This window comes from Stegodyphus dumicola, chromosome 4 (assembly GCF_044657685.1).
Source record: "Stegodyphus dumicola isolate Sdum_Otavi_A_Nest chromosome 4, ASM4465768v1".
NCBI classification, from domain to species: domain Eukaryota; kingdom Metazoa; phylum Arthropoda; class Arachnida; order Araneae; family Eresidae; genus Stegodyphus; species Stegodyphus dumicola.
In genome coordinates, this window is record NC_140771.1 from 68,515,900 (window position 1) to 68,540,174 (window position 24,275).

General features: G+C 33.8%; 1 protein-coding gene across 7 annotated transcripts in view; it reads left to right on the forward strand.

The window, feature by feature from the left end:
- sds22 (protein phosphatase 1 regulatory subunit sds22) overlaps positions 1-24,275 on the forward strand; it is a 75,986-nt gene that overhangs the window by 20,504 nt on the left and 31,207 nt on the right. For 3 of the 7 annotated variants that reach the window (XM_035374415.2, XM_035374417.2, XM_085815040.1), the window contains exon 3: positions 15,257-15,318. The exons of the other annotated variants lie outside the window; for them this stretch is intronic. In XM_035374415.2, coding sequence (XP_035230306.1) covers positions 15,257-15,318 — 62 coding nt within the window. The remainder of the gene's footprint in view (positions 1-15,256; positions 15,319-24,275) is intronic. 7 annotated transcript variants of the gene reach the window in all.

A 24,275-nucleotide genomic window follows, 5' to 3' on the forward strand; every position in this document is an offset into this window, starting at 1 on the left:
CTTTCAACATTTACTTAACACGCCAACTCTGTCAGCTGCTTTCTTTCTTTCTGGGAAAGAAGCAGTGGTGACAACAGCTAAGCTTCTGTTACGAATCATGCTATTATGATTTTACTTCTCATTTTAACCTATATCACTTGACATCCAATCTCCGTAAACCTCTGAACTGAGTGAGTACGTGGTAAAACAAGGCATAAAAAAATAATCAATATAAGGCTAATTGTAAAACTTAAATAAAATGTTACTAATCTTATTTAAAATAAGTCGAACTATTATAAATATAAAATATAACTGTTTCAAGAATTTGTGTAACGTAATGCTAATTACTTGATAAATTTTACGCATTTGATTTTATTCTCAAATTTGTTTTATAATTATTTTAAATATTAAATTATGTTTAATAATAATGCATTCTACACTGGTGAAATAAATTAAGAGAATTTTCATATTTTATCGAATTGCGTGAAAAGAACTGAACTGAAGGAAAAAGAACTGCTTCTAGATAAAAATGCAAAAATTATTGATTCAAGATCTATTCGACATCCTGATTGAACTTGAGAATGAAATTAATTTGGTTTAACATTTTTTGGGGTGGGAGGGGGATATTTTGTACTTTTATATAACAGTACAATGTTTGTAGATGGCCCCTATAGGCAGAGCATGATTCACACTGTATTCTGAACTACACTGGTGAAATGAATTAAGAGATTTTGCATATTTTATCGAATTGCGTGAAAAGAACTGAACTGAAGGGAAAACCATTGCTTCTAGATAAAAATGCAAATCTTGTACGGTAAATACGTAAGCGTGCACATGTGTGCAGACGGAGCCAGCAGAAAAACAGGCTTTATAAGCACATGGACGGTAAACCGAATTGCATTCGCTAGCACACCTCGGCGAATTTCTTGGTGTTAACTTGCAGCAATCGGTTAAATTCATATCAGAACAGTAAAAACGAGTAACCACCAATGTTTAGATGATGAAATGAGGTGGCGAATTGTGAAGAGGCTAGAGGCAGGCCAATTGCGAGTCTAGATATGAGTTTAATTTAATGCCCAGCGTCGTGTGTAGCATATGGAAGCAGTTCCAGGATACTGGATCCATTGAGAAAAAGCCTGGGCAAGGTCGTCTACAAGCTACGACAGTCAGAGAAGATCGCTATTTGTCCATTTTAGCGAGGCGTAGCAGAGGGACTATAGCTTCTCAGCTATCTTGGGACCAGGAACTCGTGTAACAAGGGTGACTGTTTCCAAAAGACTGAATGAGAGAAGGTTGTTTGTGTCCTGCTCACATCTACGAACAGGAAAGTATGATTAGCATGCACATACAGCATAGTGATTGAAGTATAGAGCAATGGGCGACCGTTCTGTTCATCGATGAGTCCCGTTTTATCCTAAACACCGATTCTCACCGTACTTTTATATGGAGAGAGCCAGGGACCCGCTATCTACCCTCCAATGTTGGCAAAATCAATAATTATGGTGGCGGTGTAATGGTCTGGGAAGCCATCATGTTGGATGGCCGCACACCTCTCTATGTCTTTGACAGAGGCTTTGTGACTGGTGTGAGGTATAGGGATGAGGTCTTGGAGCCTTATGTTCGCCTTTTCCGGAGTGCAGTGGGCCCCGAGTTCATCTTGTTGCTGAATGAGTGGGACCAATTTCCACAGACACTGATAAACTGCCGTATTTCCAGTATGACATCACGCTGCAAGGCCTGTATGGCTGTAAGCGGGAACCATACCCTTTATTAGCCCATTTCTTTTGTGTCTTATGCAACCACTGTTTCAGACTTTCAGACTCCCATGAGTGTTACACACAAATATGTGTGTCTATTATAACTGTTGAATGTTTATTTTGTTTGTATTATATTAACCTATGTTCACACCAAATTTTATGAAAATCTGTCCAATAGTTCTGGAGATCCTAGATCAAATATGAAAATCCTCTTAATTTATTTCACCATTGTACTTGCAGGTATGTTTTATTTTTAGACTGGTATTACAAAAGTAAAGTTTGGAAGTAAATAATTGCTATCATTTCCCCTGTGCTGAGAGGGACTTAATTTTTTTCATTTATGGTCCTTAAAAGTCTTTAATTTCTATGTGCAGAAATGCATAAGAATACTGAGATATTATTTTTATTTAAAAACTGTGGTACTTATTACAACAGCCCCAACCTTATTTCGTGATCTTAAGATTACATTAAGTTGGCAACTATGATTTTACGAAGCTTGCAAAGTGCGAATATAAAAACAAATAACGCAATATATAATAATAACAAGAATACTTACGTGTTGTTCCCTATGAATATTTTAATAATTGTTATGACATGGCCATATTTCCGAAATTGCTATCAACAATTCATCAAAAACGTAATTTTTTCCAATGTACTTTCTGCACATAAGTTCCAAAAGATATGATTTGAGGTGATGCCGAGCCGTGTTTTTATTACACTACTTGGCTAAATCCTACATTCTTCCCTATTTTTGGTGTGAGCTCCTGTTGTTAGGTCTACAGAATTGTACGTACTGTTCACAGTAAAATGACTGTAACCAACTTCTTACTCCATTTTATAACTTAAGTTATAACTAAACTTAAGTTACTCCATTTTATTTTCCTCCCAACATTCTGAATAGATTGTTGATCCGTTTTGCATATGTTGAATAATTACAAAACCAATTTCCAACACAGAGGCTATTTTTTTTTTTTTTCCCCAGTTTTAAACACTGCACCTCCAAATGGTTTCTTCTTAACATATACACTACCTGACATTTAAAATGCAACACCAAGAAGGAGTAGCCCAAAAGTTATGCAAATTTCGCCCCACCACATGACAGGTTTGGGGGGCTATTGTGTATGATTCCAGATCACCTCTAGTTTGTGTTCAGGGCACTATGATGGCCCTGCAGTATGTGGATAATGTGATGCAGCCTGTGACACTTTCCTACCTTCAGGGAGTGGCTATTGCCTTCATCAGCATGATAATACTTGACCACACACTGTTTGCATCAGCCAACAGGCTCTGCAAGGTGTACAGATGCTTCCCTGGCCACCGTTTAAACAAAATATGTGTAAGTCTCTAATAAATCAGACTGGATCGAATGTAAAGTAATAAACGGAGGAGCGTTATTCCACACAGCGTTTATTGACGAACACCAAAACCGAACTGATACATATACATAATTATGACATCACAGTTTCTTTTTACAAACACTACCGCCATCTATTGGCAATCTAAGGATACATAAGCATAAACTTAACTTCCCCCCCCCCCATGCATCCTTAAACGGATGCATTACTTTACTGAACTTCAAGATTATAAAGTCTTTCAATTGGTCTTCTAACAACACCCTTATCCAACTGAATCTCACAAGATCTAATTCTATCATCTCTTCCGTGAAATAATTCCTTATTCCTACCTATCTTCCAGTTACAGCGTTTCACATTATCTCCTCGTACAAGTACAACATCATTAATTTTAAACACGGGAGAATTCTTCGGAGTTTTTGAAAACATGACTAATCTTAGTTCCAACAAATATTCTTTATAAAACCTTTTCCAAAAATGCTGTAATAATAATTGCCTATGCTTCCATCTCTTAATCAACTGAGAGCTTGTAGATTCTAGTTTAGATTCAGGTGAAGGTAAAACAGTCAATCTAGATCCAGTTATAAAATGAGATGGTGAAAGAGGATCAGGTTCATTTCGTTCATTGTATACATACGTTATAGGTCTAGAATTAATAACAGCTTCAACATCAACTAAGACTGTACACAGTTCTTCATAATACAGTCAAAAGTCGTTAATTCGGACACCCATAATCCGGAATGATCTATAATCCGGACCTCAAAGCTACAAACTTTCTGCGCATGCGTCGCGTTCACGCATGCGCACAGGCGTTTACGAGAGCGCGTAAGACCCTTACGGCTGCGAATATGTTTGTGCGCATGCGCGTTTAAATTGTAACGGAGTTACACGCTAAGCTAAAGTTATCTAATTCAGTTAATGTTGCCGAGAATACGTTTTCGCATGCGCGTTTAATGTATAACGGATGTTATAAGCTAAAATTATCTAATTATCTATTTCAGTTAATGTTGATGATTGCGTTGTTCCTTAATCTTCGAATTGGATCCGGCTTATTATTTTTTGCAGACTGTTAGAGCAATTTTATAAAAGTAAGCTTGAACTTTCGATTATGTCAAATAGAATTTCCGATATATATTTACTACAAAGCGAAAGTATGTTTTGAAATCCGAAATCTGTTTATCAATTTCACGCTGCTCTGCGGCAGAGGGGGGGGGGGCAGAAACGTCATTATTAGATTATGATAGATTAGAAAGATTATGTCAAATAGAATTTCCGATATATATTTACTAATATGTAATTTGTATCTACAAAACGAAAGTATGTTTTGAGATCCGAAATCTGTTTATCAATTTCACGCGGCGGATTGGAAGTTGATTTGTCAGCACTATCCTTATCTTCAGGGCAGATGTTTTTATTTTATTTGGTTTATAATTCCATACTAAGTGTAGTATTTCATTCTGTCTTTGATATGATTTAAATCAAGTTCCTCGTCATTATAATTCGCTTCCGATAGTGAAGAAAGTGACCCAGAGGTTATTGAAAACGAAAACATTTCGATTGACAAATTAGTCGGTATTCTCAACACAGCAATTATAGGACTTGAACAGCGGAACTTTGTAACTAAACAAGAAATTATGTCTGTTTAATAGAATTAAAGAGAAAGTATTATCACATGAAACGAAGCAACTTACATTGAAGGAAATGTTTAATAAAGTAAACAAATAAATATTGGAGCTTTTTCTTTTTGTAAATTTTGATACCCTTTAGATCATAATTGTTCTTTATTTCATAAATTACGGTTTCATATTTTTAATTTTGTAATTTTTGCATGCCATCTTCCTGATTTAAACTGATAATCTATAATCCGGAAAAATCGATAATCCGGAATCGCCGAAGTCCCGACGAGTCCGGATTAACGACTTTTAACTGTATAAAGAAGCTTTACCTAAGATACGTTTTAAACAAGTTTTTACAGATTTTACCAAACGTTCCCAGAATCCGCCCCACCAAGGAGCACCTTCTACAATAAATTTCCATTCAAACCCATTTTTTCCAAGGAAATTTAGAACTTTTTCATCTTTACACAATTCATACAAATATTTTAATTCATGATCAGCAGTTTTAAATGTTTTAGCATTATCAGAATAAATAACTCTACAAATACTCCTACGTGCAAAAAATCTACGTAAGGCTTGAATGAAACACTCTGTACTTAAATTTGATAACAATTCTAAATGGAATTCTCGAGTCACTGCACAGGTAAACAATGAAATACAGTCAAAAGTCGTTAATCCGAACTCGTCGGGACTTCGGCGATTCCGGATTATCGATTTTTCCGGATTATAGATCATCAGTTTAAATCTCGTAAGATGGCATGCAGAAATTCTAAAATTAAAAATATGAAACCGTAATTTATGAAATAAAGAACAATTATGATCTAAAGGGTATCAAAATTTAAAAAAAAAAAAAAAAAAAAAAAAAAAAAAAAGCTTAATATTTATTTGTTTACTTTATTAAACATTTCTTTCAATGTAAGTTGTTTAAGTTGCTTCGTTTTATGTGATAATACTTTCTCTTTAATTCTATAAACAGACATAATTTCTTGTTCAATTACAAAGTTCCGCTATTCAAGTCCCGTTAATTGCTGTGCCGAGAATACCGACTAACTTGTCAATCGAAATTTTTTCGTTTTCACTAACCTCTCTGTCACATTCTTCATGTCTTTATCCATTTTTTGCAGCAATTCCACTTTTTGTTTGTTGGACATCGAAACATACTTTCGTTTTTAGATCCTTTGGAAGTTCCAGCATCAGAAATTCTATTTGACATAATCGAAAGTTCAAGTTTACTTTTATAAAATTGCTCTTAGAGTCTTCAAAAAAAATAAGCGGGATCCAATTCGAAGATTAAGGAACAACACAATCATTAACATTAACTGAAATAGATAAGTAGATAATTTTAGCTTACACCGTCCGTTATACATTAAATGCGCAGGTGAAAACGTATTCTGCACTTGCGCACACGCATATGCGCAGTAGTCAGGGTCTTGCGCACACGCATAAAACGCCTGTGCGCATGCGCAGAAAGTTTTTAGCTTTGAGGTCCGGATTGTAGATCATTCCGGATTATGGTATACACTTTTGACCGTATACACTTTTGTACCATCCTTTAAATACAAAGGGCCAGCAAAATCCCTCAAATGGTTGAGCTTTCTCCACTCGGTCAGCAGGAAGAGGAGCCGATATCTCGTGTCCAGCTTTAGCATTATATTTCTTACAAAATCTACAATCATGTAACACAGATTTTACAAGACATCTAGCTTTTAAAATCCAAAATTTCCCTCTTACTTGCACTAAAGTTTCATTTACACCACTATGAAGTACCTTTTCATGACAATTCAAAATAGTTAAACGAGAAAAATAATTATTTGGTAATATTATAGGCTGAATTTCATCGACATCTAATGATGATTTTACTAATCTACTTCCAACTCTTAAACAACCTTTTTCATCCATTACTGGATTTAACCCAAACAATTTGGAATTATGAGGCAATGGTTTTTTACATTTAACATCATTCAACTCTGCAAAAAAATACTCACCTTGTGATAAGATAATCCAATAACACATAGCATCTCATATTTCATTTTTGGTGACAGGACCAATCACTCTATTCTGTGACTTTAAATTATTAATGAATCTAAATACATATGACATTACTCTTAAAAGTTTACCTAAGTCACTAAAGTTTTCTATTTTTAACACAGGTTGTAAAGGTTGAACACTGCTAGTAACTTGAGTCACAACTCTTTCTTCAACACTATCTACTATGTTACAATGCTCATTCACTTTAGGCCAATTTATTTCATCTTGATGAAGCCATGGAGGTCCATGCCACCACACTTGATCTACTGCTAGATCACTCACTTTAACACCGCGTGTGATTTTATTGGCCGGATTATCTGAGCCAGGACAATGATGCCACATACTCGGGGATGTTTTGTCTTGAATTGCAGACACTCGATTTTGTACGAATGTTTTCCATCGCCGTGGTGAGTTCTTTATCCAGTGAAGCACAATAAGAGAATCTGTCCATAAATGAATCTTAAATGGATGTAGCACTATCCTTAAATGGATGAAGGAAAATGCACACGAACTGTAGTTACAAGTCTTGCACCTGACACTGCTGCCATAAGCTCGAGTCTTTATAAAGATAATTTTTTCAGCGGTGCCACTCTGGTCTTGGCTATCACTAAACTTGCTCCAGAATATTTTAAGCTACGGAATTTCACGTACACTGTTGCTGCGTAAGCACTTTGAGATGAATCACAAAAACAATGTAGTTCCAGTGTTTCAGGCGTTTCATCAGCATCACGAAAATACCACCGAGGTATTTGGATATTAGGTAGATCACATAGTTGCCTATACCATTTGTTCCACTTGGCTTGCAATTCTGGTGGTATAATTTCATCCCAATCAACACCTTTCAGCCATAAATCCTGAAACAGAACTTTTGCTTGAATAACATATGGAGCAAGAAACCCAACAGAATCAAAGATATTTGAAGGGGCTTTTAAAACACAACGTTTTGTTTGGTCATTTGACTGGATGAAATCAATAACGTCTTGAGCATTAAAACAGAATATATCCTTAATTGTATCCCATTGAAGTCCAAGAATCTTTGAGGGGGAATCAAAGTCAGGCAATTTAAAGGCTAACGAAGTTGTCACTTGATTTATACTGGTTTTTTACAGTATCCGAATTAGAATTCCATTTGGTCAAAGTCATTGATGCCTTTTTCATTATATCATTGGCTTCATGATATATTTATATAGCTTCCTCCTCCATATCTGATCCACAAATAAAATCGTCAACATACATGAAGTTTTCTAACATTTCTACAGTTCTGGGATGGATGTCTTCAAATTTCTTTAAATGATGCTTAATGCAAGCGCTCAGCAAAAATGGACTTGATTTTGCTCCAAAAATTACACGACACATCCGATAAACTTGAATTCTCGGATTGCTCAAACTTGAATTCTCATCGATCCACAAAAATTACATTGAATCTCGATCTTCAAGTGCAACAGAAATTTGCAAAAACACCTTCTCAATATCTGGCGTAAATGCAATGAAAATTTATTAAAACTTTCAAAAGTTCAGGAAGAATATTTGGTTCTTGTAGTAAATTATCATTTAGAGATTCATGATTTTTTTCCTTTGAAGAAGCATCGTAAACAATGCGAAGTTTTGTAGAATTATGATCTTCACAGATGACAGCACGGTGAGGTATGTAAAAAGTTCGTCTCCCAGATGGAGTACTAAGATCGACCTTTTCTATGATTTCTTCCTTAAACTGATAGTCAATCACTTCTTTATATTGCGCATAAAAGTTCGATTTAAATTGTTTAATCAGATTTAAAAATCGTCTTTCAGCATTCTTAAAATTGTCCCTTAAAGTCACATTCTGATCTTTCCATGGAAATCTAACTTCGTATCTATCACCCTTTTGTGTAATTGAGTTGTTAAATATTTGCAAGGCCATTTCATTTTGTTCTTTGTCAGAAATATTTTTAATTCCTATAGATTCAATATCCCAAAACGATTCAACGCTTTTTATAAGTTTCTCTTCTACATTTACGTTTAAACACGCATCATGGATTTGAAAGTCTGATGAAGAAAATTTGCTTTGTATACACCACCCAAACAAGTTTTTCATCGCTACGGCATTTCTGTTTATCCTTTTTATATCTTCGCTTGCTATTTTCCACATAATGTCCGCACCGATTAAAACGGAAATATGACTCATTCCATCGGCGCCACAGCAGTCTGTCAAAGTGATGCCGAATGCTTGGAGGTTGGATTTTATTTCTACATCTGGTACTCGTATATCGGCATTTGTTATGACTGGTACTTCAATGACTTTGATATTTATGCATTTTTCAGGGTCATTAATATTTTGGAGCGTAAGTTCAACTTTCTTTTGACGCCAGTGCTTCCCTTTCTTTTCACCGAAGGTATGCAGATTTAAAACAGTTTCTCCTTTCACTGGTAATTGTAATTTTCTTGATAAATCTTCTCAAATTGCAGAGATTTGGCTACCGCCGTCAAGAAGACATCTCACAATATAATTATTATTTCTGCCCTCAGCCACAGCATATACCATTTGAAACATAATATTAGATCCAGTTTTGGCAGAATTTTGAACAATTTCCGCCAATGTTTCGGTTTCCATATTTTTTACACTGGAGACAGCTGATGCGGGATTTACACACACACTTTCATGATGTTTACCGTGGCAATTTTTGCAGGAAAACTGTTTGTTCTTACAGTTAATAGCTAAATGTTTGCATCCAAAACACGGAAAACATTTTCCTGTACGTTTCAAAATGTTGCGTTTTTCTTCAGAGTTCACCTCAGTACATTTATATTTCGTATGGTCTTCTTTATCACAAAATATACATTTGTATCCAATTGTTGATAAAGCTGAAGCAGTCGGAACTTTCGGTTTATAATTTGGATATACTTTCGTGCATTGTTCATGTTGACGAATGTATGGTTCCTGATTACTAGTTTTCGCAGAGTTCATTAAACTTGCAGCTTCTCGACAATTAACTTCCTTTTTTAAGAATTCTGTAAGTTCCTTTATATCAAATCCTGCTTCCATTTTTCGACTTCGATTAAATTCTAAATTCAATTCCTCTGGAAATTTCTGCAAAATAATAGGACGGAGAATATTTCCATAACTTCGAGAAGTAATGTTTAACGATTCTAAACTTCGAATGTTGACTTCGCATTCATCGTACAGCTTACGTAGTGCTTTAACATTTGAAATGTTCCCCACTGGTTCAAGAGATAATAATTTATTCATATGTGATGTGATAACAACATCTTGTCTTCCAAAATGTTCTTTCAATATTTCTATTGCAGAATCATAATTCTGGTCACTTAAAGTTAAACCGGAAATGGCAGCTAAAGCATTACCACCAAGTAAGGATTTTAGGTACGCAAATTTTTCAGTTTTCCTCAATCCACTATGATTGTGAATTGTATTTTTGAACTGGTTCCAAAAGTCCAACCATTTACACGAATCTCCGTAATAAGTTCCGACTTGCAGACGTGGCAACTTCACTGTTTTCGCTTCAACTGGAAGTGCAACATTAGCCGTTTCGTTCTGATGAACTGTTCTAAAAGATTCCGAATTCTTTTTTCAAAAATCGTTGCATTCTTCCTCTCCATATGACAGTTTTATCCTGGTATTCTTAACTTAGCATAACTTCATTTACAATCTCTTCCAAAGTTACTTTTGTTTCGATTTCGACGTCTAAACTTTTCAGTTCGTTGATTTTTTTCAATTAACTGTTCATACAAATCCTTGATTGTTTCAATTTTCTCATTTAGCAGAATATTATTTGCTAAATTCGTTTCGACTTTGGTTATCAGTTTCGTTGTTAATTGTCTTAAAACCGATCGTTTCTTTTTCAATTTTTCAAGAACGCCCTCCATTTTCGAACTATTCAGTCTGTCGATTTTCTGGTTCGTAATAGTCCCGGGTTTTGGCACCATAAACAAAATATGTGTAAGTCTCTAATAAATCAGACTGGATCGAATGTAAAGTAATAAACAGAGGAGCGTTATTCCACACAACGTTTATTGACGAACACCAAAGACGAACTGATACATATACATAATTATAACATCACAGTTTCTTTTTACAAACACTACCGCCATCTATTGGCAATCTAAGGATACATAAGCTTAAACTTAACACCGTTCTCTCCTGATCTCTGAACAGTCGAACACATTTGGGATGTGATTAGACTCCGTTTGCAGACCCTGCCATTGACACATTCAGAAGATGAACTGTGGCAAATGGTTGACAGGGAATGGAGAGCCATTCCTCAGAACACCATCAATTGTTTTTGTACCTAGATGCGTTGCTTCGTGTATCATTGTCCAAGGTGGTCCTACAACCTAATGAGCCAATGCTGTTCTCTGTATTGTGCATATCATTTCAAAATAAAGATCACTTATTGTCCTTTGCCATCTCTCTCTGTTGCCGAATTTCATCCTTTTTAGTGTTGCATTTTCAATGTTGGGTAGTGTAGTTTTATGTTATGGCCACTTTCACGTACTCATTTGTCAGGTGAAAGACTTGACAAATTTCAATACACATTTGTCAGGTAAAATTTGAATGCCATATAATTTTCTTAAAAAAATTATATGGCATTCACCTCTAATTAAAGATTGATAACCACATATTCACAAAAAAGCAAGAATACTTTTAGAAAACCAATGCAAATTCAGAAACCTTAGCAAAACCAAAATATGATGCTAATATAAGAACATGTGGCAAAGGCAAAAATGTAACACAATGCTACACATGGCAAGATTTTGGCAACATACCTCATTGATTAGAGATTCAATCTCGGGGACTCTATAATAAGGAAGTACCAAAATTGCTTGTTTAAATACCATTAAATATGCTTGCTGTATTTTAACTAAGCTCAAGTCACAGGCTTTATAATTCTTACTGTTTAGTTTACATAATGTAAATATGTCTGAAGAAATGTTTGTTTTGTTTCCATATTAAATGCATTTATGAGTAGATATCCTTTGTTTCCATATTATATACATTTATTAATAGATATCTCTTACTGACATTTTTTCAATCAACTTCTAGATTTTTGTTAGCACCCCGTGTGGAGATCTGAAATAGTACCCCCCTTGCAAAAAAATAAATAAATAAATAAAATAAAACTTCAGAGAATTAAATTTCTGATAATTATCACATTTGCTTACATATTTCTCTCCCTTTATTTTACTAATTTTACCTCTTGAAAACTGAGAGAAGAGTCAAAAATAAAGTCCAACATTAAGAATCAACGTAAATTTTTAAAAAATTTTTTGCAGTACTAGTTTCAATAGTTTTTGAACTACGTTCTTCAGCTGCTAAGTGCAAATGAACCAAGTAAAAGTTCATTTGGTTCATTTATAATCCTAGGAAATTAAGGATTAGGTGTATGAGTACACTTGTGTGAAAAAATTAAGGATGAGGCAGAGGAATTAGCGTAAAAAGTGAACAAGGCAACAGAATGGACCAAAAGACCAATTGGGACATAAACTTAAGACAGGTTCATTAGCATATGCACATATATAGCACATGATACAGGGGAAACAGTGTTGGAAGGGTTTAAAATACATGAGCATTGTATACTCAGCAACTCGGTGAAAGCTGTTGCATGTTTAGTGATTTCAATGAAGTTATGTTGCCCTACAGTGTGATACAGCCACTTGGAAGTTGAGGAGAAGGAAGAGTTGCAATCTAAGGTTGCTTCATTGGAAAGTTAGAAGAAATTTCGAGCCTGAAGAGCATTTCAAATAGCAGGAGCAGCTGTGGTCATCCGTTATTAAGAACAGCTGACGACATCTGGTATATTGTCCTACGGGCAAGAAGAAATTGGCAGCAGACTTCAGGTGAAATCACAAGGCATATGCAACAGACTACTGAATGTCCACTATTACATTTTATTGCTGCCAAACAGATATACGAATGTGGTCTTCTTACACAACACTATGAGTGAGGTCGAGTTTTGTATGGATTAGAGCCAATTTAGTCTGATGAGCAATTCTTAGTAGCTGCCAAACAGATATACGAATGTGGTCTTCTTACACAACACTATGAGTGAGGTCGAGTTTTGTATGGATTAGAGCCAATTTAGTCTGATGAGCAATTCTTAGTAGCTTTCACTTTGACCTCCACATCTTTGAAGAAGGTTGAGTTTTAAGGTGCCCGCTGATGTACCGAGGTTCTGCCTCACATGCATTTAGGGGTACTTTGAGTCCAAACTTCCTCTTTGTGAACGTCAATGCAACATTTCATCATACAATAGCATTCTTAGAGAGTGAAGATATTCAATGCATGGATTGGTCTGCAAGGTCCCCAGACCTAAATCTTAAAAAAAAAAAAAAAAAAAAAAAAGGTGGGAACTTTTGGGAGACGCTTGGCAGCACATGACTAGCCACCAATAACGGTTCTGCAGTTAAAATCGGTGCTGTAAGAGGAATGGACCACAATGCCTCAATAGCTCCTTGACAACCTTGTCTTCAGCATGGGCAGAACACTAATTCTTGCATCACAGTCAGAGGTGACCTATCCCTTTCTAAAGACTGGATTTATCTTAGTTTGGCATCTCAACCTGGAGGTTTCTATCTTATGCCCAGCTGTGCTCGCAGCTACCTTTTTGATAAAGTGGATTATTATTCTTTTGATTCCTTGCTTGGATGGTTTGGCTCACTTGTCTCATATTTCCACATCTTGGGGATCTTACAGTATGATATGGGTCAATGTGAAATACTTCACAACTTTACATTTAAAAAAAAAAAAAAAAAAAAAAAAAAAAACTCGTCTTTAAATTTTCCACTCCAGTGCATAAAGGCTGCCAAAAAATTGAGGTAACAAAAGTTCTCATTGGTTTAGGTGCATAGCTAGAGGGAGGTAAAGGAGGGCATCTGTCCTTGGGTGCAACCTCTGGGGGTGGGTGCCAAATTGATGTTATAAAATTTTAGAATTAAATATTTTCCATTCTTGGCAAATGGGAGGGGGCATGAAATCATCAGTTGTCCCTGGGGACTAAAAACCCTAGCTGCAACTCTGCATGAGTTTCAAATCTTATTATGTATCCGTATGTTACTGGTAATGTAAGAAATGTCAGTATTTTCTGGAATACATACCTAGGCATTTTTGGCAAAGTATGAAATGTGAGAATTGTTATGTACTTTCCGTAAATGTTATGTATAATACCTAGGCGTTCTCTAGAATGACAAGTGCTATTTAGGCAAAATATGGAAAAAAAGGTCATGACAAGGTTATAGAAAGATATGCTCATTTCATGCTTTGCTTGTTTGTTGTGTGGCATTCTATAGAATACTTTGGAAATGTATGAAATATTAATCATTTCATACATTGCAGTCCCGTTTTCAGCATACTTCCTTTTGATATAAAGCATAGTAGAATGCTATGCACTATAGAATGCTAGCTTTCATACATTGCAGGTTAACAGATGTATCTCTTTGTGGATTAAAATTTATCCCTGAGCCTGTTATTTTACTTTTAGTTTTGTCATTCTTATGATGACACGTATTACAAAGTCCTAAATCTGGATTGATCTAATATCCAGACCTCTGGATCATCAGCTTTTTTTTTTTTTTTTGTTTGTTTGTTTTCAAAATTCAAAATTTATGCATAATAAAATGCAGGTGTTCTCCAGAAAAAAAAGATGTGTATCAAAACAGTAAATTTTCTCCTGATTACCTGAGATTCCCACATGTCACTTTCAAAAAATTGCTATGTTAGGGAATCAACCATGGCCAATGATAATACATTGACTGAAGGTAACCATGACCACACTTGTGGCCCTTGAGTGCTTGTGACGGTATGGAGCGGGATTAAAATTTTTCTATCTTACCTAAACAATAAGTGAAGCCTCAAACAGGGTGTTGTTCATACTGTTTTTTGTTCATTTGCATAACAGCAGGAAGAGAGAAAGAATTAAATTTGGAAGAAATTTAGTTAACATAGCAAATTATGCTCTTCCTTATCTATTATTCAGCTTATTATTTTTTGCCACCTATCATTATTACAAATATGCTAAAATTAAGGTTTGAACATTATAAAACATTCTGATATGTTGTATCTGTGATATTGATGAAATGAAGTTTTTCGGCATTGCAGGTTGATGTAATCTCAAGTTCTCATTTGTTTTGTAAATACAGTTGAAGGCTATTATCTGATACAGTAGGGTATCGGGTTATTGTGAATATCGTATAGCATGGAACCCACAAACCAAAACATTATGTTTTATTTATACTTGATGCAATAAAAGATTAATTACTGTACAATGAAATCAGTATATAGTTATCTCAGTACATCTTTTTAGTGCAATGTTGTAGAAAAGTTGTTTCGTAAAAAAATAATTTGATCCATTGAGAGATAAATAAAAATTGAACTAGAAAAGAAATGTATTGTGATGGCCTTTTAAGGAAATAATATACGTAAATATGTACGAATTAAATTTTCTTGGTATGTTGATAATGGAGATACTATTATACCTTTAAATTTCATTTAGATTTTATGAGCAGTTACTGTATGGATTTATTAATATTTTAGATGAGGAAAAAATGGATGAAGATGGTGAAGAAGTTGCTCATGCATTTGGTCCAGAAGAAACTGTATGTATTGAAGATTTCACATCAGAAATCTTTTATATATTATCATTATGAGAATCAGTATAATTCCATTATAACAATAATTATAATACTGATGTTAATAATAAAGCATTTCAGTAAATTTTAATTTCCAATAATTTTGTTTGCTTATTATCCATAATATATATAAATATCGTTATTTTTCCATTAAAGCCAAATCATGCATTTTCAGCATCATTTTGACTTGTTTCTTTACCCATGTTTCTGTCTTGATATTAGATATCCTCTGCTTTATTTTTTCAAGTTTTCCCCCTTGTTTATGAAATTTTTGTTCATAAGTTTTTCCTTCTCCCTTGCTTTCTAATAGCTTCATTCTTGAAATCATCTCACCCCCCACCACCACCAAAAAAGGAGAAATGTGAAACAGATATAGAAAAAGGCACTTATATTTATTGCTTCTAAAATAACTAAATAACATATACAAAATTAAAATAAAAACAGTAAATAATGAAGTTTGCACTAAAAAAGAATCATACAAGACTAAATAACAGACATAAAATTAAAAGTTGCTTTAGCAACAGGCATAATATTAGAAATGGCATTTAGCATAACAGAAAACATTTCTTATTTGAAATGCAAGGTTTGACACCTCATGAATTTGAATAAATAAGTCTAACTATTGGTGAATTGTACTTTCTCTATAAGCTGAGAGTCTTTAACTATTGGTGGATAGCTCTTTCATATTTCTTGCACTAACAAGCGTTCAACAAATTGTATATGACACCTAGTGTTTGGATCAATGAAATCATAAGAACTATTGTAATCTCTCCACACTTAGAAGAAACTTGGCCTTCCCTTTTAGGAAGAGAGTTAATTTTTACTGAGAGGAGAAGTGCAAAGAATGTATTCAAGATTGCAAATGAATGAATCCAAATTATATTGTTATAAAGCATGTGCTGTTAATCCCAGTTTACTAATACAAAGTGCTGGGATTGCCCCATGTGATGTAGATGTGGCCAAGTCTCTTATCGTTGTGCGTAGACTATATTGAAAAATATTCCAAATCCAAATTTCTGATTTTTAAATTTTCTATAAAATTTCTTACTCCAAAAAGAAAAGAAAAGAAATCTATAAATATTCAGATTTTAACATTGAATCAAAGCTTTTTTATGCTTTTGCTAAGTATGCAGTTAACCTGTTCATTGTTGAGTTCTCTTCTACTAATGTAACTTTTTTTGTGCTAACAGTTACCTTACATTCTTCTTTCTTCTTCTTCTCCCCCCCCCCTCAGTTTTATCATATCAGTGTTCAATTTTCTTAAAAGATGACAAACTTTTTTTTTATCTTTTTAGCTTTCATTATTAAAAATCAGTTTTTCACTCTCATGCTACACAAAATTCAACTGCAAAATCAAAAGATTTTTAAAAGCAACATATGTTTAGAATTCTTAATATAGTGTTAAATATTGAAATTAATTTTTTCAATCTTTTCTCATTTCGTCATATCATATTGTTTTTCTTAATAAGATGAGTTACACATTTTTAGTATAAAGGGGTGAAATAGTTTATTATTGAACAAATAACTATATTTATTATTGGAGTGGCAACGCCATATTTGTATCATGTAACCGTTGCTTAGCAACGAAAGAAATTGTTAAAAATTGTAATTCTGGAAGTTTTACCAGCTAGTAGATGTATGAAAAATTTGTAACTAAAAGATTGTATTCAAATTATATATCTCCATAAACTAAAAATAAAATTTATGTTTTAATAAGAAGATCGTCTGTTATTTTGCGTTGAAAACTTTAAAAGGTTGTATCACTCTTCAAATCATTGCCACCAATTACTATCGCCCTGTATTATATTTGAAGAAATTAACTAATGAAGAATCTGCATAAATGTATGTATGTCTCTCACATTGTGATAAAACAACAGTACCTAGAGCCATACAATTTTGAATGACGTAATCCTATTGCAAATATGGGCATCTAAAAGCCCAAATTTGAAATTTATTTTATTATTGATTTAATATTTTGTAAAACTTTAAGGAATTTTTTATTAACAAACTCAACGATTTAAAAACGAGCAATGGCAACACTCTACGGGGGTGGAGACATTTTTATCTCCAGTGCGCGGAAATGTGTATCAGAAATTCTAAAGATATGCTCATTTTAAAATTATTTTGTGACATTGCTATTGAACTGAATTTTATGGTTTAAGTGTAAAGAACATATTTAATAAATAAAGGTGACGCGCAAAATGTTAAAACGCTCCTTTGGGTGTAATTTAAAATCTTAAACCTGTCAAATTTTTTTATATTTTTATTTTGTTATTATTATTAATGTTTTTTTTCTTTAACTTTAGTCCTTAAACATCACTTTCTTCACACTTAAGGCACATAAAGCTGAACGCGAAAATTGCTGAATATTTAAAAACAACCTATTTTTAGAATTCCCAATAGTGTTTTAAGTGTTGCCATTTTTTATAATTGTCATATTTCCTTAAAAATAGTGCATGGCAGTAACATTTGGTAGCAACATCTTTCTGTTTGTGTAGAAGTATTGGGAGTACAAATAAGTCTCCACCATTTTTTATGAAAAATTGGGCATTTATTGTGAAAAAAATGATACATTATGTTTTATTCAAAGTATAGTTCACTACTTTTTTCCATCTTTCTGGCAGCATATGGATACCATGTCGGAAGAATGCTTCATCTTTCAAGGCTAACCATAAATCAACCCAGTTTTTTGTATCTTCATATGATGTGAAGCAATGTTTGGACAGACCATGTGTCATCAATTGAAACAAGTACTAATCAAAAGAAGCAATGTCTTGTGAATACAGCAGGAGGGGGAAACTCCTCAATCAAATGTTTCCGAATAGTTTTTTTTTCCAGCTCCGCAACATGTGGATGAGCGTTATGATGTAGGAGAAGTTTTGTCATGTTTGGAGTAGTAGGGGCCACATTTTAATTTGAGTGTTCAGCTCAATCTAATCAACTGTGTACAATAGAGAGCTCCAATAATAGTTTCGTTCAGTTTGAACAATTTGTAATACATGATACCAAGTTGATCTCGCTATATACACAGTGTGATTTTTTTTTTTTTTCTATGAATATTCAACTTCATTGTCGATGTTGAAATATGGCCAGGGGATTTCTTCTTCTTTGGGTTATTGTAATGGATCTATTTTTCATCACTGACTATACAATGCAAAAAACAAACCTTTCATTTATGCCTGGTAAGCAGCATTCCATGTGTAAAAAATTGGCATTAGACATTTCTCAGTTACATTTCATATGGAAATCAATTTCCTTGCTTTTCAGTCATACTCAATGATTTTCAATTATGTGAAATTGCTTGTTGAATCAATCTGTGCAAGTTTTGCTTTTGTTTAGCAGTGAAATTGGAAGCATCCGATAATGCTTCCAATTCCACATCTTCATACACTTTCATCCTTCCACTCCATTCTTTCTCTTTGATATCAAGTTTGCCATTTTTAAACTTTTGAAACCACTCACAACAACTTCTGTTACTAAGGCAACCTCACCTTATGCTTCTGCAAGCAATCGATACACCTCAGCTGCAGAGTTTTTTCAAATTAAAAAAGTAATGTCTAAAGTAAATCAAAAGTTCCTGCAACTTATGTACATTTTTTCAAAATTTGATGTTTCCAGACAAAAAAAAAAAAAAAAGTATGATGCTGTTGTAGGGATTTATATTTATTTTAACTATTAATTTAAAGTTTTATTTGAAATTTTCCTATAAGGCTTCATTTCTATAATTGTCAGTGCCAGAATAGTTAAATGTTATCGCGCGAGTGAACGAATGCAAATTTTCTATTGTGAAGGAAGTAGTTAAAAGCCGAGTTTCAGTAGGAAAAAGAGAGAGGCTCTAGCTGCTGTCTCTGCCGTAGGTACGTTTGCTTATTGCTGGTTCAAGTGGCTTAATTGTATTGCTTTGTTGCCACTAGTTTAGAAGGGAGTTGAAATTACGGGATCTCGCTGAACCCTGTAGGCTAGTTTTATCACTTGTTAATATTCCAGCTTTTAGTTTCAATTATCTGACCCAGTTACCATCCAAGTAGAGGCGAAGTTTGTTAGCGCCGAGTTGACACATTGTAAATTTTAAAGAGTTAATAAATGGTACGTGAACCCTTCTCCTCTGTAGTTTTCTGCTACTCCAGTATATAGATAGAAGTTAATCCACCTGGACTCTACAGTGGCACCTGAACTAAAAAGGGTATTGGATGATGATTCTCCTCATCCAGGATTTGGCGATTGGGTTCCCTAAAAACCCCAGTCGTCCTTTAAAAAAAGGGGGAGTATATAAGGTATTTCTACCACCTTCCTAGAGTGCCTTCGTGGTGTGGCACACTGGGCCAGTATTCCAGAGGTCCATGGTTCAATTACCGGCAAAGGCGATTGCTCAATTTTCATCTTGTCTGCTTCCCCCCCAAAAAATACCTAATGTCTCTACACTTACAAAATTGCAAAATATGTCAAGGTTATGTTGTTAGCAGATGTCCAACCTTACAATAAGACATTTTACATCAGACAGTTTTAACCAAAAAGTACTAGTGGCACTACTTTTTGTCAAAGAGCAAAGACTTCTTTTTTCTCCCAATAATTTTTTTTAATATTCGCTATGTGATTTCTTTACATATTTTTCTTTGAAAAGTGATACACACAAAAAAGAGAGGATTAAGACTAATAATATGTCTGGTTCTGAAAAAGAAAAGAAAAAGGGGAGTGTGATTAGATGAAAAGCAAAGCATGGTTGTAAAAACGATTTTATCACCAGAAAAGAAATCAAATCAAACTTATGATGCTTAGTGTCAAGAAAATATGCCAAAACAAAAAATAAGTCTGTTAAAACAACTTCATAGTTATTCATACTTAAAGCAGGTACAGTATTGACTCAAATATAAAATGGCTTTACATACAAGATTAACCTAGTTTTTAAAATATTTTACGCGAATAGAAAAAGGCTTATATCTGAAAATAACTGTATATGTAAGGTTTTATGCTAAGTATACTTTATGAAGAAAAAAATGGTCTAAACATTGTATTACAGAGGTAAAGTCGCTGAACACTGGTAGTTCGGTTTGAAGTTCGGATCCCTTGAACGAGCTGGCTGCATGGGCGTTTTCATGGTTTTCCTCATGTGTAACGTGTATACGAGCCAGTTTCCCTTAGAAAGTCCTCCATGAAGGTGTCCCTCTCCTTAGGCAGATAGCCCCTGAGGCTTTGCCATAATTACACAAACCAATGTATTACAGTACAAAGTCCGAAATCCAGACTCGTCGGGACTTCGGCGTTTCTGGATTTGGGATTTTTCTGGATAATAGATCATCAATTTAAATCTGGTAAGATGGCATGCAGAAATTATACAATTAAAAATATGAAATCGTAATTTATGAAATAAAGAACAATTTTGATCTAAAGAGTGTCAGAATTTACAAAAAAAATAATAATAATAATAATAATAATATTTATTTGTTTACTTTATTAAACATTTCTTTCAATGTAAGCTATTAAAGTTGCTTCCACCAAAAATTCAAAAAGTTCTTTTTTATTATGTCATATACAGCTGACTTTCCAATGTAATACTCCTTGCACAATTTTGAGACGGATATGCCTCTATCCATTTTTTGCTACAATTCCACTTTTTGTTTAATAGACATCGAAACATGGTTTCGCTTTGTAGATCTTTTGGCAGCTCCAGAATTGGAAACTCTTTTCGACGTAATCGAAAGTTCAAGCTTAGTTTTTATAAAATTGCTGTAATAATAACAATCTTCAGAAAATAATAAGCTGGATCAAATTACAAGATTAGGAAATGTCGCAGTCTGCTACATTATGGATATGCCTCTATCCATTTTTTGCAACAATTCCACTTTTTGTTTAATAGACATCGAAACATGGTTTCACTTTGTAGATCCTGTGGCAGCTCCAGAATTGAAAACTCTTTTCGACCTAATCGAAAGTTCAAGCTTTAGAATATACCTTAGAATCAGTAAAGATAATTTTAGCCTAGCTTAATAGCGTCTATTATACATTATTGGCTGTGTATCACAAGATTGGCGACGAAAGCCAAGTTGTTTCGCTAAATTTTGTGTTGCTCCTATTACATACTGAATTAAGCCTGAATTGTATTAGTTTATTATTTACTATACCTACATTTATTTCTTGCACATGCTTAAAACTAATCTGAATCCTGAATAAATAAACTCCCACGTATACTTAAGGCTTTATCTAGGGATGGCGCTAGATACCGCCAGGTGCAGTCTTTACGGGTTTTAAATTCTGCTACAAAGCGCCTAAGTTCTAAATTTTCACCGTGTCTAAACTTTGAATCTCAGTGCTTTCCCTAAATCATAAAAACTTCTCATCCCTTAATTTTGCCGCTCGGTCCTTCTTCAAATTCCAAAAATTTCATCTTCCCTAAATTCTGCTGTCCAGTGCCGACATATTCTGCCGCCGCTTCTGGGTTTATTGTGAATAATGTATCAGTTATTCTTAATTAAAATATCACTAAATGTAATCTTTTGGCCTATGAGTTTCATTAACAAAATCTATTTTTAGCATATGAAAAGAAATTTTTGTTGAAATTTTCCTCGTCAACATTTCTTAGAGCATTTAAAAATCTATAATCATTGTTAATCGTAATGTTAGCATAAAAGGTTACCATACTCTTGTTATTCAATTCCTGATATAAAAAAAAAACAACTTACGACAACCCTACGTGTTATACGTAGTTTTTCGTAAAGAAATTATTTTTCTTACTGGTTAGATTGAATGCCCTGAAATACTTTAACTATGGGTATTTGGGATCTGCCTGCGAGTGAAAAAGATGCTGTTGAATTGTTGCAGGGATATGGAATTATACCGAACGAACGTACTTGTAAAAATTCTCATAAAATGAAACTGTATTTTGGAAAGCAAATCTTCTGGAAATGTAACGTCGAAGAGTGCAATCAACATTTGGGTGTGAGAACCGGAAATTGGTTTGAAGGTAGCCGAATTTCATTTGTGACAGCGGTGCGCTTCATTTATTGTTGGTGTAAAAAGTTAACCTCAATTAAATTTTGTGCAGAAGAGATGGGAATTGCTGATAAAACTGTTATAGATTGGAATAATTACATGTGGGAGATATGTGCCCTTGAAATGGATGAAAAAGAAAGAAAGCAAATAGGTGGCGAAGGACTTATTGTGGAAATAGACGAAAGTTTTTTTGTAAAAAGAAAAAATAACACTGAGCGTGTACTACACAGCAATGGGTTTTCGGCGGAATTTGCCGAGAAAAGAAAGAGACTTTTTTGGTTACTGTACCTAACAGAAGCGCCGTTACCCTCATGGAAAAAATTTGCGAAAATATCAAGGAAGGAAGCATCATTTATTCGGATTGCTGGAAAGGATACAATACAAGTGAGTTCGAAAATGCTGGATTTCTGCATGGAACTGTTAATCACAAATATAACTTTGTAGATCCCAACACGGGCATTCACACACAACATGTAGAGCGCATGTGGGGCTCAGCCAAATGGCGCAACAAAAAACAGAGAGGAACAGCCCGTCATCATCTTGACTCATACCTTATCGAATTTATATGGCGCCAAGCTCAAGCTGTTAATGGCGAAGACGGTTTTCAATCAGTGCTAAAAGCAATAGCCAAAAGATTTCCGCCAAAAAAATAATTCTGCAACTTATTCAAATTCGAAACCGGAAGGGTTTAATTGCTATTTTATATTTTAAAACAAAATAATCTAAAAAACTGTATTAAAAATTATCTGTAATTAATAAATGTACATTTTCTTTCTATTCACACTTTTTTACTCAAACTTACAAATCGCGCCAACCTGGTTGCGATAATACATAAGTACCGCAGACACTTTGCTACAGAGCCAAATTATTAATCTCACAAATTTATGCTTACATGATTGTTTTTCCATAACGAGGTATTTTATTTAGTGCTTAAGTGAAATTAAGAATAGGAATTTTTAGGTGAAAATCTCCACATGTTTTATTCTGGAAGGAAAAATCAAATGCGCATGCGTAAAGCATACAAACAAAAATGTTTATGGCTTTGAGATCCGGGGTTTAGATTATTCCGGATAATGGACGTCCGGATTTCAGACTTTGTACTGTATAAGATAATTAAAGTAGTTCTATCTCATTTAATACTTAATTAAGTAATAAGTGATGTATCTTAAAATATGTAAGTCTGAGGTAAATCGTGTAAGAGGGATGGGGTTTTCACTAAGGCATTTGAAGGGAGAAAATATCTTACTTAATTAAGTAATAAGTGATGTATCTTAAAATATATAAGTCTGAGGTAAATCTTGTAAGACGAATGGGGTTTTCACTAAGGCATTTGAAGGGAGAAAATATCTTATATTCTGGGCTGTGTAGTAATTATTTTTTTATATTAAATAAGTGATATTGAGTAAGAATAAATGAGGTACTTTCTAATTATCCGTTCTGATAGTCAGTAGAATCAAGTTTTGCACGCTTTGTTTAATATATGCATTGACAATAATCAACCCACATATGTGTGTATAAAAGTTCAAATATATATATATTTACTTGTTTTATAGCTAATTATTACTTTATTAATCACAATTTACTCATTATTATTATTATTAATTTGAATTGTGAATTTTTACTCTTTTTAGTCCAAAGGAACAATTTGCCCAGAAGTGTTATTAGTTTCATTTTTGCATTTTGCATTGATTCACTATAAACGGCAAATCATTTTTTAAATTGTTGCCTCCAGATATTAGAGCCCTGTATTATATTTAAAAAAATTAATAATGAAGAATCTGCATAAATGTATTTATGTTTCTCACATTGTGATAAAACAATAGTATTAGAGCCATCAAATTTTGAATAACGTACTTCTCCATCCAAATTTGGGCATCTGGAAGCCCAGATTTGGAATTTGTTTTGTTATCATTTCATATTTTGTAAAGCATTTATGG